Source organism: Macrotis lagotis, chromosome X (genome assembly GCF_037893015.1).
Source record: "Macrotis lagotis isolate mMagLag1 chromosome X, bilby.v1.9.chrom.fasta, whole genome shotgun sequence".
Taxonomy (NCBI): domain Eukaryota; kingdom Metazoa; phylum Chordata; class Mammalia; order Peramelemorphia; family Peramelidae; genus Macrotis; species Macrotis lagotis.
The window spans coordinates 412,598,893-412,616,066 of record NC_133666.1 but is presented as its reverse complement, the minus strand read 5'-3'; the positions used below and the strand labels follow the sequence as shown (position 1 = coordinate 412,616,066).

Here is a 17,174-nt window from a genome sequence, read left to right as displayed (position 1 = left end):
TTGAAGCACTTATTAATTTTATCATTCTAGGAATACTAAATATTTGAAATGATTTATCTGAACAAAGAAAGATAAAATACAAAGTAGTTTTAAAAGTTTCTTGACTCAAGTTTATCTAATAGAGGTAATTCCATATTATGTGGGGATGACAATAACTATCTTGTGTGGTTCTATTTGCTTCTGCAAGGAGTATAATAAATAGTATTTTCTTTTCTGGTTGATTAGGAAATGTGTTTGAAGTAATGAAACTGACTTTGGTGAGATCAAAGTGGATTCATTATTTCAAGATGATCTTGCACATGCTTGCATAACGCCAAATATTGCGATTAGCCCTTTAGAAACAAAAACTTTTTTTGAAGAAAAATTATTTTATAGGTTATTGAAAAATCATGAATCTCAAACCTCATGTCCTAAGGAATTGACTAAGGGGTATGCCCCAAGACCTTAAAACTCCTAACTGCTAAAGGTGAATTCTGAACCCAAATAAATGATCCTGACTGTATTTATGGACTGTTCTTCCTGGTCTTTACACTATCACAGCAAAGCAATCAACAAATAGCAACATACACATGATGTTCAAGACATAAGAGTACCACTGTTTATAAGGAAAAACACAATTATGATTATATATTTAGACAGAAATATCACAAATAATAATCCTAGAAATAAAAACTGTCAAGTCAGAGTCCTTAACTTTAAAATGAAGGTACTAAATTACATAAAATCTAAATTCTCTCACATGTTCAAGATTTTTTGATTCTAAAGAATGGCTCATTTTAGAATAATGAATATAAGGAAAAAAACCTAAATAAACATTTTCTTCCACAGGTAAAACAAAATAATTATCATTTGTGTTTTATAATATACACTCAGAAAGCACTTTATAACTATATGTATTTATTATATATATGTATATACATATGTAGATATATATATAAAAATTTTGTCTGATTAGCATATCTATGTATCAAGGACTAATTTCATTAGTTCAAGCCTGCGGTTCATTCACCAATGCAGATTATACTGGCTCTAACTCTTAGTAGACTGCCTTCATAAACTGCTATGACCAAACTCTCCCCCTCCTTCCCCAAACATCTAGTAAGTTGTTGGTATAAAACTTAAAATACCAGAGTTCTGACCACTCCCCAATATGACTTCACTGAAGCAGACAGCAATAAAAGTTAAGGGTGATAATATAAACGTCAGTATTTCTATTCTACAGAGATAGTTCTTTCCCTAACAGTAAATATTCTTAATACTGATTTCTAGGATAAAGCCTTAACTGCAAAGAAAAAAAAAAGCAGGCTTTAACATGGATATTCACCAATTACCTTCTTTATAAATACAAACAATAAATTTAAGAGTTAATCAATAAGCATTTTTTCAATGTTTTATTTTTTAACTACATGCAACATCATTTTTTCCAAGGTTTTGAGTTTTATATTTTTCTTCCTCCCTCCTTTACCTCCGCCTGACAGAAAGCAGTCTAATATAGGTAATACATGTATAACCAAGCTAAACATAGATCCATTCAGTAAGTATTTTTAAGGATAAGCTACATTTAGAGTACGTGGTAATAATTTAAATTTGGGGAGGGGGGTGGAGCCAAGATAGCATGAAGGCGGAATTCCCAGAAGCTCTCTTCCAAAACACTCCAAAAAACCTAAAATTATGTCTCTAACAACTTTTAAAGAGGCGGGACTTGCAGATAGACTCAGTGAAAGAATTTTTTTAGTCCAAGGTAACGTGGAAGATCCATGGGAAGGCTCTGTTCCACCGGGATCAGAGGGGGGGTAGCAGTGTAGTCAGGATCACACCATGTTGGAGAAAAAGAGGTCCAGCCTTCCAGAAACAGCCTGTGGGGCCCTGGGCTCCTAGCAGTGGAAGCAGTTTCCACACCTCCCAACCCAGGGATTACCTAGCACAACCTGGCTTCTGTCAGAATGAGTGTGGATCCCAGGCCAGTGCAGCCCCGGTCCAGGAAAGGGAAGCAGGCCTGAGAAGCCACCGAGCAGTTGCTTCCAGAGCACTCCACCCACAGATGGTTAAGGGGGTTGGAAAGACTGTCAAGGTCTCTCTGCTACCCTTGGGGAAGGACTCTGTGGCTTCATCCATCCTCAGACCCTGGTCATAGTCTGGGGCCCCCTATTGCTGTAGCAGAGCAGGGACCCTCCTCATAGCTCCAGGGTAGAGGGGAGGGTTTGTGGTCATCCACAGACCAGAGCACAGGCCAGGGGAGCAGTCAAAACTCTCATAAGACCTTGAAGGAATTAGTATTCCTAGAAGGACAAAATTAATTAAGTGCTTCAAAGTAAAACTGATACATGACATACATGACAGAAGGAATTAAGGCTCTTGTAGGGGTGTCCCAATAACACTCAAAAGCTTGGAAGCACCTCAAAACCAGGGCACAGGCTGGAGAACTGAGTAAACAGAAGAAAAGAACCTGACCATAGATAATTACTTTGGTCCCATGGAGGATCAAAATACACACTCAGAAGATGACAAAGTCCAAGCCTCCAAGAAAAATAGGAAACGGACTATGGAAAATTGGGAAGGGAAATGAGAGCAATGCAGGAAAAACTTGAAAATCAAGTCAGCAGTTTGGTGAAGGAGATATCAATGTTAAAAACCAGTTTAGATCAAATGGAAAAAGCAGTCCAAAAAGTGAATGAGGAGAAGAAAGCCTTAAAAAACAGAATTGGCCAGATGGAAAAGGAGATAAGAAAGCTCGCTGAAGAAAACAACTCTTTCAACTGTAGAATGGAGCTAAAGGAAGCTGATAACTTTGTGAAGACTCAAGAAACAATAAAACAAAACCTAAAGAATGAAAAACTAGAAGAAAACAAACTATCTCACTAGAAAAACAACTGACCTGGAAAACAAATACAGGAGAAACAATTTAAAAATTACTGGACTACCTGAAAATCATGATCAGGAAAAGAGTCCTGACTTCATTTTTAAAGAATTTCTAGGGGCGGCTAGGTGGCACAGTGGATTAAGCACCAGTCCAGGAGTCAGGAGCCACTCAACCCCATTGTCTTGCAAAAACAAACAAACAAACCCAAAACCTAAAAAAGAATTTCTACAGGAAAATTTCCCTGATATCCTACAAGTATTGGGTAAACTAGAAAATGAGGGAATCCACCAATGAAATATCCCACAAAAATATCTCCCAGGAATATTATAGCCAAATTCCAGAACTCCCAAGTCAAAAAGAAAATATTACAAACAGCCAGAAAAAAAAAACCAATTCAAATATTATGGAACTATAGTCATGATTACACAGGATTTGGCAGCATCTACAATAAGGGCTCATAGGGCTTGGAATGTTATTCCAGAAGGCAAAAGGGCTTGGAATGTAACTAAGAATCAACTACCTAGCAAAAGTGAATTATTCTCTTCCAGGGGAAAAGATGGACTTTCACTGAAAGGGGAATTTCAACCAGAGCTGAACAGAAAGTTTGATCTCCAAATATAGGACTCAGAGAGTGGATGAGAAGGGTAAATTACGATGGAATTAGTGATGTTAAACTGCTTGTATTCCTGCTTGGGAAGATGATACTGATAACTCACATGAACCTCAATAGAACAATTAAAAGGAGCATATATAGATAAGGCAAGGAAGCAGCTGAACAGGAAGTTATATTATATTATAAAGATAGAGTCAATGAGTGAAAAAAAGAATGTACTGGGAGAAATGAAAGGAGACATATATGTAAAGTCATTTCACATAAAAGTCAAGAAAAGGCTTTTGCAATGGAGTGGAAAGGGAGAAGGTGAAGAGGAATGAGTGAGCCTTCATTCTCATCAGAAATGGCTCAGTGAAGCAGCAACATACATGATTAGGGTAAAGAAATCTATCCTACCCTAGTGGGAAAAGGAGAGGAAAGGGGATGGGGGAGGGGCAGAGTTTAGGTGATAGGGAAGATTGTGGGAGAGGGTAGTCAGATGTAACTTTTGTTTTTCTTTTTACAAGGTGGTATAGTGGGGTTGGGCCTGACTGGGTTCACATGGCTGGGTAGTTGTTGGATGTCTGGGGCAGGATGGGCTCAGTTCCTCCTGGTTCCAGGGCCAGTGCTGTATCTGCTGTGCCACTCTTATGCCCCACAATACACTTTTAAGGAGGGACAAAGTGAAAAGAGAGAAATAATAGAATAATTGGAGTGGAAAGGAATTGGATGGAGGGAAATAAAGTTAGCAATAGCAACTGTGGGAAAAAAATATTGAAGTAATTTCTCTGATGGACTTATGATAAAGATATGATCTATCCCAGAGACAGAACTAATGGTATCTGAACACAGTTTGAAGTATAATTTTTTTCTATTTTTCATGAGGTTCTTTCTATTTTTGTAGGGGGAGAGGGAATTATGTTTGCTCTTACAACAAGACTATTATAGTAATGTATAAATAAAATTTTAAAGAAGAATCAGAAACAAGAAAAAACAATTAAAAAACCTTTACTAGCTAGGTTAAAAAAATAATTTAAATTTATACGGTCCTTCCATCATTTTTTCTGATCAAGAGGAGTCATATTCAATTTTTTCAACATGGTTTGGTTTTTATGTTGCAGGAGAAGATAATCCAAAAAGTGAGTTTATCTATGTGTTAGTGGTTTACTCGGGCTCTCTTTTGTCATCTTCTGGTATTTTATCTTTCTTTTTGTATTACCTCACTCTTTGGGCTCTCCCAAAGCAACATAAACACCCTTTCATGTTGAAGGGATCAGCTGGGCTTAGGTAGATGTCCTGAGTAACTTCTTGGGAGAGAGGGCTGTCTCAAGTGTTGTTAGCCCTTATTCTTGGCTTCTTTTGGCCTTTGGTTTTAAATACTATGTGCACTTCTGTTGTCCTTCCCCAAGATTTAAATTTATATTCCTAGTCTTTCCTTTGAATAACTGGGTAAAACATTGCTGTTTTTTTTTTCTTGAGACGTTAGGAAGATTCATTATTGTTAACGTGCTTGGTGAAGGGAAATTGGGGATAAGACAATGGGCTTTTCAGTCTTTATTTTGTGGATTCAACTATAATTACTCTATGTCTGTAAATTCTTTCCAATAAAGTTTGGAATACTTCACAACAAATATACTATTTAGTAATTTTTCTAGTGATGTGGAGACCTAATCTTTTCTATCTTCCACATGATAGCATTTCATGTCTGCAGGCAATCTCTCAACTGCAGCTCCAACTCACCATATTCATCTTTTCTTAAAATCCATTCCTTTTTGTAGACATCCCTCTTTGTATTATTGCTAAGATTAGTATCCTATATTCAAAATTAATTATCTTTTACTCTTCTATTTTAATACATCAGTTAATAAATCTTGAATATTTTTCTCATATCCATCTCTTCTCTATTTCCAATCTAGTATAGGCCCTCACTTAGCCTGTTGAAATAGCCCACCATTTCATCCTTAACACCAACATATAACTCCAATTTTTGCTTTCCCTATCTTATAATCTTTAATGATTCAGTGGTTCTTACTTACATAGAAAAGCAAAAAGTCCCAAGCCTGGCACATGGCAGATATATATATATGTATATATATAATCTCCAGTTCATGCTATGCAAAGTATCTAAAATGAAAGCTAACCCTCAACCTCAACAAGCTTTTATGCTTATTTAGTTCTAATCCTTTTAAATAGCAGCTCAAATTCCATATCTTCCAGAAAGTTATTTACTGATCCTTGCTATGATCTTCTATAGAATTTTTTTCATCCCTTAAACTTTTATGAATTTTTTAAAAAATAGTTGTGTATGCATGAATCAATAAATTTTTAAAAAAGCTTTTATTAAACACTATATGCAAAGCCTGTAATAACTACTGGTGATAAAGTAATGGAAGACAGTCACAGTCCCTGCTCTCATGGAGCTCACATTCCAATAGGAGAAAAAAAAACACATAATGTAAATTTCAGCCTCAAACTGGACAGAAAAGCCTCATGATCCTTAGGTGCATGGACAAAACAGCTGGAAAAGCATTTAGTACTAATTATTGTCAATTAACTGATAAAATCATCAGTTTTTAATGCTGAACTTATTTGACAGTGATAATAACTATGTGGAAAAAACTTGTCTTTTCTTGTTCTTGTAGCTTTGCAGAAGCAATTGAGAGGCTGTATCTCCATTAGTGATGCTTCCTGGGATGATAGCTCTGGGGTCTGGGATGAAAGCAAGACCAATGGTCTAGGTTTTGTTGATTTAAAAGGCTCTGGGCCTCAAGGTCCTGAATTATATTCTTTTGGGGTCCAACAAAGTTGATAATCAAGGTAGTCATGCTGGTTTTAATTGCCTGGAACTTACTATCTCCCCTTCAGGGTGTTGTGCTGCTTCTGCTAGGCTGGTTTACCTACTCCAGAGGTCAGAAGTTGGTAGGTATAGCTAGCCCCTTCTCCAAAGGAGTTGCTTCCCTGGATAAGGGCTTTGGGGCAGCATAAGTCCCGTCTTCTAACTGCCTGAAAGTTACATGAATGCAGAAATTATATCATCATTAAAGTTTGACTTTCAACAAATGTTCAGTATGTGACAAGTGGTTAATGTTTGTTCAAGTGAATAGTTTTGGGGGAATAGACCTCAATTTTCTTAAGGGTTCTAAATTCATTTCATATAATCTTTGAAATAGATAATATCTTTCACATCCCAAGAAAAAACTTGATTTTGCAAAATTTTTTTTCCAGAATGTACTAATAATAGAATTTTCCACAGAACATTATAAAACCTTGAATAATATAATTATTTAATATTTTAGTAAACTTATCCAGTTATAAGATCACAGGGAAGAAAGAAAAAATTCATATAATTGTCAAACATTATTCATAAATAAATTCTATGTGCTGATTAATTTAGGGTCTTAAATCACAAGAAATCTAAGCATAGGCATCTATAGATTTTAATACTTATTTCAGAGGAGACTTCGTAGCTGTAGTTCAATTTGAGTATAAATATAGCACTGGCATATCTTTGATAAAAAGATTTTCTGAATACTCAAAAGCATTATTTTTTTTTTTAATTTGGAAAATTCAGTAAAAACCACAGATCCTGCATGCTAAGGATGATTCACCATATTATGCTTTGAGGAAGTATGCCTTACTATCTGGTTCCTACTATTTTTATCTGGTCACTAATTCAAAATTTAATCTCTATAGCATTAAATTCTGATAAATACTGAGAACTAGGTTAAACATAAGAGATGTGATACAAGATATGACTAGTTATGCAAAGCAATTTAATGTCAATGACTTTCTCATTATTGTACATCTTATTTTATTCTACTTTTAATAAGAATTTAAACTTATGAAATCATTTTAAAACATCCTTTGTTCCAAAGTCATTTTGCAGGACGCTGGATCAAGCAACAAAGGACAGTTAAATATTAATATTTGATGCATAACTCCCAAGATGCATCAAATCTGATTACCACTACCCTTTTCTTTCTTTCTCTCTTTTGGGGGAGGGGTATTTGTTGGGCAATAGGATTAAATAATTTGCCCGAGGTCAGACAGCTAGGAAGTATCAAGCGTCTGAGGCTGGATTTAAACTCAGGTCTTCCAAACTCCAGGAGGCCAGTGCTCTTAAACACTATGTCACTTGGCTATCCCTCCACTACCATTTTTGATGATTTATACAAGTAGTATAGTAGCATGGTACAAAGAGCACTGGATCATGACAAATGAACCTGAATTCAAATGCCAGCTCTGCCATTTATTATCTGTGTGACTATGAATAAGTCACCTTCTAGGAAACATGCAAAAAATGCATGAATTAGATTATATGACTTCTAAAATCCCTTTTACTCCTAAATCTATGATTCTATGATACTGCCAAAAAGATCCTGGAAAGCACCTTGAGAAATTACAAAGTTCTGAGTAGTAAACTAAAGACTACCAGTTCTTGAAGATAAGGTCTTCATTCAGAGGGGAAAGGAGAAAATGCAAAGTGAGCAGCAATTACATTTGGATTTCTGGACCAGAGTTTACAATAGATGAATGATGAAAAATAAATCTTGGTCATGATTACAACATTTCTGAGGGGCAAGAATCATATATTAGCCTAGAGACTTACAGATGCCATCAAGAGGCATTCACACTGAACAGAGGCAGAGGGGCAAAAGCACCATCTCAAGACCTACTAAGCAATCAAAGGGAATAGTAGATATGATGTAGGAAAGACTGCTGTGGAAAGGACCATTAATTCAAAGGAGACAATACTTGAGAACCAACAATAAAATTCATGACCTCAGAGGTCCATTCACAAACACACAAAGGAATGAATAAAAGATAACAAATCAATTTAATTTAATTGGGTATCAGTGAGACTTAGCAAGATCAGACTAATGACTAGAATATTTACAGAAAAGTGAACCTTAATGAAAATGTTTCCATTTAATAAAAATATGCATTTGACCTGCTGTCATTCTCTTCAGTGTCTTCTCTCTCTCTCTCTCTCTCTCTCTCTCTCTCTCTCTGTTTTTTTTTTAGTCTTTTTTCTCATAAGAAGCACAAAGAGGAGTAAGAAGGCCTAATGAGGAGTCTGGGTAAAAACAAAGCCAAACATGGAGTACAACTGGGAAATACCAGCCACAAAAATATTTTAAAAAGGTTGGATGTAGTGGGAACAAGAGAAGCGGAGAAAGTATACAGGAAATTTTAACAAGGCGGCACCTTCAGTTGAGAAAAGGAGAATGGGTTGAGCTAAAACTTCATAGAAGGAATTGTATTTAAATTCAAGCATGTGAAAGGATAAGATTTTGAAGACCAGAAGAAGAAGGAATATATTACAGGGATTGGAGATGTAATACTGTATACTGCAATGTAAAGTTCTTGAGATAAGGTCATAAGCTATTATCTACTGGCTTCTTCCTCGATGTCTACAAACATGTCCATTGCTTCCTCATTCAACTGTTTACATAAAGGCAATTACCTCTTGTCCAAAGGCCCCTTCTTGTGTAGTTATAAAAACTTAAATATAATTTATATTATCACTTATTTTTTAAGTATTAATGACAATATTATTTATATTTAGCTATGTATTAATATCAATATTAATTCAATACATTTGTCATATGCTGCAATTGACATAGTAAATGCATTCATCTGACTGATGATCTTAACTGGGGCTTATTTTGGAGGTAGAACTTATATTACAAGCATCCTGAAAAATCAAGCTAGGTCTCATTTGGGGGGAAACATGGTAGTAGTTTCATGGATACCACCATTCTTCAATTTCCTAGGTTATAACCTAAATTTCATCTTCAACGTAATACTCAACTCATATTCATTCTATTTTCCCAAATTGTTATTTCTACCTTCATATTTTTTCATATATGTCCCCTTTTCCTCATTCATATACCAACACTGGTATAAGCCCTCATCATCTCTTGTCTGAGATACCATAATAGCTTCCTTATTGGTCATCCTGTCAAGTCTCTTCCTAGTCTAATCTATCCTCCACTAAGATGCCAAAGTGATTTTCCTAAAATGCAAGTCAGGCTGTGTCACCCAAAAAGTTACAATTGCTACTTACAAAGGCATTTAAAGCCTTTCACTACCTGTTCCTTTCTTTCCTTTTTGGTCTTTATATACTTTTTTCCTCACCAAGTATTCCACAGTCGAGCTATACTGTCCTACTTGTTTCTCATCCACTAGCCCATATTTCAATGCCTTTTCACTGTCTGGTTTCCGTGTTTGTTTCTTTTTCTTTCTTTAACTCTGCCTGCACTCCTGCAAAATTCAATTGAAATCTGACATTCTACAAGATGCCTTTCCTAGTGTTATTCCCCACCCCCTCCTCCCCCCTGCTAGTGCCTTGCCTCTAGATATGAATGTTGTAAATTGTATTTTTGCCTTTCTTTGTATCCTAGTCACTTAAACCCAGCATCTGGAACATCAGGAGTGCTTAATTAAACTTGTTGACTGACCATAAAAATCAACATGGGACCAACTCAAATATATGTACTTTGCTCTCTCCCCATTGCATTTAAAGGAAGTAATTAATTGCTTTGTTTTGATTAAGAGTAAGTGCAACAACTTAGATAAAACCCAAGGAAAGAAGTTATATTCCAAAAATCAAGCCTTTCCACTGCAGTGATTTAGTACTGTTCTTGCATAAAAGATGCTGTTCTTTTTTTAAAAAATATGTTTTTCCAATTATATGTAGATATAATTTTCAACATTCATTTTTGTTACATTTTTTCTCTCTCCATCTTTCTCCCCTACCCCAGAGTAGCAAGTAATCAGATATAGGTTACATATGCACAATTGTATTAGATATGTTTCTATATTGGACACACTGTGAAAAAAGAATCAGAATAAAAAGGGGAAAACTACAAGAAGGGAAAAGCAAAAGGCAAAATTAAAAAAGCTGATGATAGTTCACTCTGCTCTGCCATTCAGATTCCATAGTTCCTTCTCTAGATGTAGATGGCATTTTCCATCAAGGTCTCTTAGAATTATCTTTGCTCACGTACTGTTGAGAAAAGCCATGCCCATCATAGCTGATCATTAGACAATGTTGTTATGAAGATGTACAATATTCTCCTGGACCTACTTCACTCAGCATCAGTTCATGTAACTCTTTCCAGATTTTTCTGAAATTTGGCTGTTCATTGTTTCTAAATAGAGCAACTAGATCTTTGGAATACAGATCTAGCAGTAGTTCTGCTGGTTCAAAGTTTGATTTCCCTTTGGCATAATGGTTGGATCAGTAACACAATTTCACCAACAGTGTGTGTGTATCCTAGTTTTCCCACATCCTTTCCAATAATGATCATTTCCTTTTTTTAGTCATATTAGCCAATTAGCCAATCTGATAGGTGTGAAATGGACCTCAAAATTATTTTAATTTGCATTTCTCTAATGAATAGTGATCTAGAACATTTTTTTCATATAACTATAGATGGCTTCAATTTCTTCATCTGAAAACTGCCTGTTCATATACTTTGACCATTTATCAACTGGGGAATGACTTGTATTATTATAAATTTGACTAAGTTCTCTACATATTTTAGAAATGAGATCTTATTCAGAAAAACAGGCTGTGAAAATTATTTCCCAGTTTTCTGCTTTCCACCTAATCTTGGTTATATTGGTTTTGCTTGTGCAAAAATTTTTTTATTTAATATAATTGAAATTTTTCATTTAATTTTCATTTCATAATGTTCTCTTCCTGTTCTTTAGGCATAAATTCTCTGGTGTTCATTTTTTAAAAGAGTAGATTATTTCCTAACAACTTGATTCCCAGCATCAACAGTTTTCTTTAACAATAATAACAAGTTATAAACTTCTTGAGGATAGGAACTCTTTCCTGCTTCTTTTTGTATCTTCAACATTTACGATGGTATCTGGCATATAGTAGGTGCTTAATCAATATTTACTAATTGGTTGACTGATTTCATTTGCTTATTCACAAACAGTTGCTCTGACATTTGGTGATATTTTTTTTAACAACTACATCAAACAAAACAGAGCTAGAGTAGTTATATTACAGTAGAGAAAGATTTCCTTTCAAAAGCAAAATTTGTATACAAATCAATTTTGCAATGTATATTTCATTCTGCACTTTGGCAAAAATAAATCCAGAAAGAACAGTAGAAATTATGAGAGCAGAAAACATGAACTACTATACATTTGGATTTTCCCATTTTCCTAAGGACAAAGTAAAATATTTACCAATTATAGTATTCACTTAACTGGAAATTCTTTTCAAAACAAATATGGAAACAATTTTAAAAACTTTCTTCCCATTTAAATTTATAAGGAAAGACTTTTGATTTTCTAGGCTCTGTACTTTTGTGAATTCTGTATATACTTCCTACCTAGATTGTTCTCCTCAAAGTTATGGTAAAATAGTACATGGTTTGGTTTAGGGATAACATTAGACCATGAGTCAGAAAATCTACGTTCTAGTTCTGTCTGATAAAGTAGGTTGTATGAGATTAAGTCAATCACTAAATTTTGTTGAGTTTCAACTTCTTCATCTAGAAAATTGGGACAGTAATATACTATTTCATTTGGGGAATGGTGGCTGTGAAAAAAGCACTGAACAAACTGTAGAAGGACAATGACCTTCATGATCATGCCCTTCAGGCATCTTCTCAATAATCTTTACAATTTTACTCTACACTGATCACCAGGTATCCTAATCATTCACTTTAAGACATCCAAATACAATTTATAAATCATGCATTTCAACAGTTTCATATTTGTCTCCTGTTTCCTAATATAAGTTGAAGGGCAAAGACAACCATTTCTTTTGTTTCTCCTTTACTTTCCTCCTGCTCCTATAATACAGAAAGTGTTGGAAATACTTTATTCCAATCCTAGCCAAAATGATTTCACATAAGTTTCCTAGTTTTTAAAAATCTTTCCATTTTTTCTCACATCCCACATATTCCAATGAAATGTCTTATCTTTCCTCTTAAGCAAATGCTGTAGATAAGCAAAATTCAGTTTCAGAAATGTACTTTCCATATAAAAAAGTATATTTCAATTGCCCAAAATAACTTAAAAAAGAAAACATTATTCCATAATCAACGGTTTTTTTTTTTTGCAGTTCTTATTGTGAACTTCTATGACTTCACAGAGCAAGTGGTACAGTGCATAAGACCATCAGACCTGGAGTCAGCAAGACATTATCTTTCTGAGCTCAAATCGGATCTCGGACATTTACCAGCCTCGTAAACCCTAGGAAAGTCATTTAACCCTGTTTGTCTCAGTTCCTCATCTGCAAAATGAGTTGGAGAAGAAAATGGCAAACCACCACAGTATCTCTATTAGGACATGACTGAAAAGAACTGAAAGACAAATTTTAATTGTTCATTTAAAGGTTATTCTCTTCCTATTAGAATTTATACTTAATAATATCTGAACAAAGTAAAACTTAGTGTATATGATTTGACAATGAAAATTCCTCTTGCACAAATCTTGCTAAAAAATATACTCTCTTTTTTTCCAGTTTGGACTATTTCAGAATAACCACATGTATAATGAATTACAAATATCACAAAACTGATACTTTCCAAGTATAAGATTCAATTATTTTTAATAATTATTAATACCAATGTGCAGATTTTAGAAATACTAGCAGAAAACAGGAATTAAAACATTGTTATAATATTTAGAATGCATAAAACAACATTTCTTATTTACTTCTATATTTCTCTCCTTTGAATATTGTTCACTCCCAGTTTTGACACAATAGTGTCATTTCTATAACTTCTCACAACCTGTGTTAAAATACTCATGGAAGAAAAAAAATAAGAAACTATAAGTATGGTACAAGTGTTATTAGAATAAAGAAATAAAACGTTCAAACAACCAAAATTCATACTTGGTAAAGTTTTTACTAAAATGTAATATGTCTACACGTCAGATAGAGAACTAAAGTAATTTTAGTATCCAAGTGGTCTCCAATCCTTTATTTTACTGAGTTGCCAATTAAAACTCAAGTAATATTTATAGTTTCTATTATTACCATGTAAATATAATTTAATGAATAATAATATATTTAGATTAAAATAGTTAGTTTCATGTAGAGGATCATTGTTTTTTTAAAGGCTATTTTAGATTCCATTCATTTCACATGTAACTAAGTATAAACTCAATGTGACCAATAGAAAACCAAGCAGAGAACACTATGTGTGTGTGTGTATATACATATATATATATATAATACGTGTACATATATATATAATTGATGTATTATTTTTTCCATGCATATCTATTCAAAAATATTTCAACATAGAAAACAAATTATTCTCTCCGTTCTAGACAAATAAAAACAAAATTGATACATTAAAAAAACCCCAAGACTAGCCTATCTGCATTTCAGGAGCTTTGAAATTCTATTTGTTATATCATCATCATCATCATCATCATCATCATCATCATCATCACCATTAGTGTTTATATAGCACTTTAAGATTTGCAAGTGCTTTAACACTATTACCCCATTTGATCCTTAAAACAACTTCATCAGGTACAATTATTATCTTCACTTTTCAGATTAGGAAACTATCCCTAAAAGAGGTGGCATGACTTACTCAGAGTTATACAGCTGATAAGTGGTAGAGGCAGAATTTGAATTCAGGTCTTCCTGACTTCAAGTTCAACATTTTATCTACTGTGCCATCTACCATGATTTTTTTATTTTCCTTAAACACAACCTCAAATCACACCTTACATCATTAAAAAGGAAAAAAGATGGATACTTACCTAGCATACGAATGTACAATGCCGTTTGATCAGAACTGTCATAGGAAATTGCTCCACGCCTCTGAAAAACAATAAAAACAGTATATAAAAATATGTTAATATATACATCAGAATGTAGCCTGTATAATGAAACAAAGGAATGAGCTGCTACTATTTAAGCAATTGATAAGAATAGAGTGGATTCAGGTCAGTATGTTTCTACTGTCAGTGATAGAACTCAAAAATGGTTTATTAGAAAAACTTCAAGGTAGTTTCTTTTCAAATCTTCAATTCCAAAAATACTAAAGTTCCTACTGTCTATAATGCCTTATAAAAAGAAAAGAGGGAAAAAAGAGCAATAAAAATAAAAATAAATAAAAAAATAAAAATAAAGGAGGGCAGGCAGGCAGGAAGAGAAGTTTATAATCTAGCAAAGGAGATAAAACATGTATAATAAACTGCTCATCAATGGAACCAAAATTTAATACTATGTTGAACAAAAGGGAAAAACAAAAAATACATAAGATAGCCTTATTTTCAAGTTCATAATCTAAACAAGCACATGAAAAGCAAAGAAAAAAAAGTTTCCACTGCGAAGTAGGACTTAAGAAATAGAATCAAGTTTAATGACTTGGCTAAATTGGAATACAAATTCTTCTACTTAGTCATTTAACTCTGAATATGTTTAAATCAGCTGAGGTTATAATACAGAAGAGATCTGAATGTTCAGGGTCAGAAAATGATCTCTATCCTTTGGTGGATAAGACCATCAGGGAGGTGATACCATGACAAACAAGTGAACTGAATTTGAGTGGGGGGTGGGGGGTTATGCTAGCCACCAGTCTCACTTTCTTCTCCAGAGCCATCTGAGTCTAGTGGACAGATATCAATCAGGATGACTGGAGATGGTCCTGGCTGGGAGACAATTAGGGTTAAGTGACACGTCCAAGGCCATACAGTCAGTAAATGTCGAGTGTCTGAGGCTGAATTTGAACTCAAGTCCTCTTGACTCCTGGGCTGGTGCATCACCTAACAGCCCTCAGAAGTGGGACAGAAAACAGACTAAATTGAAATATCATGTGCAAGTTAGATTTCTGGTTAGGTTATGAAGGAACTTAAACATGAGGTTAAAGATTAGCCCTGTAGGTGATGTGTTAAGTTTAATTATTTGTAATATATTTCTTTTTAAATTTCTCTTTAATTTATAGTAAAATCTGGCAAAATTAATAATTGGGACAACAGCTAGCCTAATTCATTAAAAATCTGAAATAGCCTTTTATCGACCCCCCCAAAGAACAACTTTATTAACTTAATTCATATTAGAAAGACAATTATCAAATCTTTCCAAGAAAATCTGCTTTAGCTATTAAGAATAAGTACATATACTATATCCACTGAATGAATAACTTGTTTCAAATCATGCTTTCAAGTTTACAAAGTGCTTTCTTCAACAATAACCCTGAGAAATAGACAGTGCAAAAGGTGAGCCTCAAAGAAGTTTAAGGAGCTGTGTGTGTGATCATATCATACTAAGTATCTGAGGGGTGAGAGCAGACCAGTTCTGCTGGCTCCAGGTCAAGCATTCTTTCCATTATACCTTGTTATTTCTCCAAACTTTGGGGTTAAGTGGCTTGCCCAAGGCCACACAGCTAGGTAATTATTAAGTATCTGCGGCCGGATTTGAACCCAGGTACTCCTGACTCCAGGGCTGGTACTCTACCCACTGTGCCACCTAGCCACCCCTTCTCCAAACTTTTAAAAATACACTATTTAACTTTCTGAAAATGACATGTTTTTTAAAAACTGACTTTTGATTATTTACATGTATTTCATTATGATTTATTGAATAAGCAAAATTGTTTCATTCTACTTCAATGGTTCTGTGACATCAGAGCTGGTGCTCCTTCAAATGATGCAGAACATTATCTCATCTTATATAAACTTGCCTGTGTCTCTTGTAAATTCTCCACAGGGAGGGCATCAAACCAATGCATCCTGGGCCTTCTCCACATTATCCCCAGAATGCAGCAGCAGGTTGCCAATCACACTCCTTGCTCTTCATATGACTAAGTATAGTTCCTGACACAGTAGCTGCTTATTACTCTCAAAAGTATCCTGTATCTATTTTTTTCCTCTTCTGGATGGACAGAACTCCTTTGAAAACTTCTAAATCTCATATAAGAGTCTCCATAAACTTCTACAATCAGCACAATAAACTCCAAAGGCTCCTTGCTATTTCCAGTTATCAATTAAATTCTGGGATATTTAAGCCTCTTCTTAAATTGATCTCTTCTTTTCTAATATTCTTACACTTGACTCTCCTCTACCCACTACATAGAAGTACATGGTCCACATAAGATTCTTTACATCCTGTACTTTATCTCTTGACTTTGCCTTTTTGTACTGGTTCTCCCCCATGCCTGCAATTCTCTCCCTCTGGAAGCTGGCCTTTTCATTTCCCTATCTCACTTCACCATTCAACTCAAATCCCAATTCTGCAAAATATCTTTCCCAGTCCCTGTCTTCACCTCTCAGATTACAAACCAGCGACTACCTCTATCCTCTGAGTGTCAATCTATTAACATGTCTTCATTATTGGAATGTGAGCTTCTTTAGAGCAAGGATTGTCTACATTTTTTTTCTGTCACCAGAAGTAAAATTCTTGGACTGGTACAAGATGGACCAGAACAAAAGCATTTGCCAAGACTGTTTTCATTAATCAAGGATGAAAGTCAGAGGTTCAGAGACAATCAGCTAGAGTCGCAGTTCCAACCACAAAAAATACTAATGATCTAGCAGTGCTAATCCCATGAGCCAGGAAGCTTCTGGGAAACCCAAGTCTTTGGGTTTCCAAGGGAGTATGGTTGAAGGTCTGAGAGAAAAAGTTGTACTGACAATTAGTCCCCTGAAAGACAGGATTGGATGGACTGTGTTGTTGCAGCCTGAGCTTTTGTTGGTGCCTAATTGATATTGTTGATATATGAG

General features: G+C 34.6%; 1 protein-coding gene across 7 annotated transcripts in view; it reads right to left on the bottom strand.

Annotated features, from left to right (window-relative positions):
- The window catches only part of PDE7A (phosphodiesterase 7A), a 150,511-nt gene that overhangs the window by 66,364 nt on the left and 66,973 nt on the right, over positions 1-17,174 (bottom strand). For all 7 annotated transcript variants that reach the window (XR_012471707.1, XM_074202059.1, XM_074202054.1 and 4 more), the window contains exon 2: positions 14,211-14,271. Coding sequence is in view for 6 of the 7 variants with exons in the window: in XM_074202059.1 (XP_074058160.1) it covers positions 14,211-14,271 (61 nt within the window). In the remaining variant the exon portion in view is untranslated. The remainder of the gene's footprint in view (positions 1-14,210; positions 14,272-17,174) is intronic.